The 1600-nt window shown below is 35.3% G+C and overlaps 1 protein-coding gene across 5 annotated transcripts in view; it reads left to right on the top strand.

The window, feature by feature from the left end:
* Positions 1–1600, top strand: part of LOC117123699 (alpha-N-acetylneuraminide alpha-2,8-sialyltransferase-like) — a 44492-nt gene that overhangs the window by 33292 nt on the left and 9600 nt on the right. For all 5 annotated transcript variants that reach the window (XM_033269719.1, XM_033269718.1, XM_033269717.1 and 2 more), the window contains one exon: positions 646–790. In XM_033269719.1, the coding sequence (XP_033125610.1) occupies positions 646–790 (145 nt within the window). The remainder of the gene's footprint in view (positions 1–645; positions 791–1600) is intronic.

The following is a 1600-nucleotide window of genomic DNA, read 5'->3' as shown; positions in this document are numbered from 1 at the left end:
TATGACGCACAACCACATCGAAATAAAAATAAAAATTATTGTTTTTATCAGAAATATAACTATGAGATTATTATTAGCATTATTAGCATTATTTATCGTATTGTATTATTATTATTATTATTATTATTATTTAATGGTTTAAAAATAATGTCTGGAATTTTGAACAATTACATTTTTACTGCATTAAAGATATTAATAGTTTGCGCTGGTAACCAACCACGAATATCTAGCATACCGGAAGAAATACAGTTAATATTTTTAATTAATGCAGTTGGCTTTTTAACGAACACTAATTTCTACGTATTTGCTTGTGTATAGAATATAAACATTTAACAAAAATTTAAAAAATAAAGACACGACACAATGTCCACCAATGGGCAGATTGTATGGTGGTGGAGGAAGACGAGCACATGGAGTAAAATTTCAGTTCATATGTCTTTAAATAGAACAGGGGAACAAAGAATGATAGAGAGAGAGGAAGTATGCACAAAAGAAAGGAAGAAGCGAAACTGGGAAAAACAACATTATATTACAATATTATATTATGGACCACATACTCAGGTCCCTGGGGAGAATTCAGTAAAATGTGCATTATAATTTGGTACACAATCATGTAACCTTTGCATTTCTCACCGTATTCTACAGATCAATACTGGAAGGATATGCTGATCCCAGTGTATTAGTAGCCACCAAGGAAAACATGGAAGTTGGGCAACAAATAAAAATGTATTTCGAGTCGAAGGACCTCAGTATCAATTTAGATGAAGATGTTTACAGCACATTTCCAAAGGTAAGCTTCGTATGCTACTGACAACTGCACAATCAGAAAAGGGTCTGCAATACGCGCATGCCTTGCAAACACGTTTAGGTACGTTTACGCTGCTATGCCATTTTGTAAATTCTTTGGAACAATATCTAAGGGGTGTGGCGTAGTTGAAAGTTCATCAAATAGGCCTAGTAGATTATACATAGAAATCTACTGTGGGCGCATCAATCAGCTTATGCTTGCAAATTGAATCAAAATTTAGACCTAGTCTTGATTTGATATGCAACCCATAGTTAAACGGTTTATTCAATTAAATTAACATTACTGAATTTCCATGATATTTACAATAGTTAAATATATATTTTTTTAAAGAACATGCACAAGTTCACAGAAATGTACAAAACATCAACTTACATTTTAGAAAAACAAACATTCACAGGCCCGTAGCCAAGGGGGGTTTTTATGGTTCGGGCGAACCCCCCTTTTCTAGCGAACCCCCCTGTTTTCTAGCGAACCCCCTCGATTTTTTAAATGAGTCCCACTCGGACGGAATGTCTGTTTTTAACTTACCCAGCATTAAATCATAATTTAGCACCTTATTCATTATTTGGTCACCCGTTTTTAAATTGTAGCCTGCGATACAAGCCTACATTCATAGAATATCTCCGGCAAACCATGACTTTACGATAGCTCACATAAGGATGGCAAACATCGATAAAAACACGGCTGCCGTCTCAACTTTCACTGGCCTTTGGCTGAATGTTTGTAAGAAATGTACCAACCGGTAACGAAACCGGTCGCCGTCTACCTAGAGTAAATGGTGCCACCAAACGA

This window comes from Anneissia japonica, unplaced genomic scaffold, assembly GCF_011630105.1.
Source record: "Anneissia japonica isolate Jap-2015-1 unplaced genomic scaffold, ASM1163010v1 scaffold287714_len2871179_cov188, whole genome shotgun sequence".
Taxonomy (NCBI): domain Eukaryota; kingdom Metazoa; phylum Echinodermata; class Crinoidea; order Comatulida; family Comatulidae; genus Anneissia; species Anneissia japonica.
The sequence above is the reverse complement of the archived record's forward strand: the minus strand, read 5'-3'. Positions and strand labels throughout refer to the sequence as shown.